The sequence below is a fragment of the Molossus molossus genome, unplaced genomic scaffold (assembly GCF_014108415.1).
Source record: "Molossus molossus isolate mMolMol1 unplaced genomic scaffold, mMolMol1.p scaffold_m16_p_18, whole genome shotgun sequence".
In the NCBI taxonomy this organism is placed as follows: domain Eukaryota; kingdom Metazoa; phylum Chordata; class Mammalia; order Chiroptera; family Molossidae; genus Molossus; species Molossus molossus.
In genome coordinates, this window is record NW_023425353.1 from 52,802,823 (window position 1) to 52,803,213 (window position 391).

Here is a 391-nt window from a genome sequence, read left to right on the forward strand (position 1 = left end):
GCGGATCATGAGCCATTGGCTCCTCCGGGGCAGGCTGTAGAACAACTCTCACCAAAGGACAAGCACACCGGGCACTATGGGACAGTGTCGGTCAGCCAATGCCGAGGATGCCCAGGAGTTCAGAGACGTGGAGAGGGCCATTGAGACCCTCATCAAGAACTTCCACCAGTACTCAGTGGAAGGTGGGAAGGAGACGCTGACCCCCTCTGAACGACAGGACCTGGTGACCCAGCAGCTGCCTCACCTTATGCCCAGCAACTGTGGGCTGGAAGAGAGAATCGCCAACCTGGGCAGCTGTAACAACTCTAAACTGGAGTTTGGGAGTTTCTGGGAACTGATTGGAGAAGTAGCCAATAGTGTGAAGCTGGAGAGCCCTGTCCTGGGGAGCTGA

General features: G+C 56.5%; 1 protein-coding gene across 1 annotated transcript; it reads left to right on the plus strand.

Annotated features, from left to right (window-relative positions):
• LOC118633573 (protein S100-A14-like) lies at positions 1-391 on the plus strand. Its single transcript, XM_036267481.1, has one exon. It carries the CDS (start codon positions 77-79, stop codon positions 389-391), a length of 315 nt encoding a protein of 104 aa, XP_036123374.1. The 5' UTR covers positions 1-76.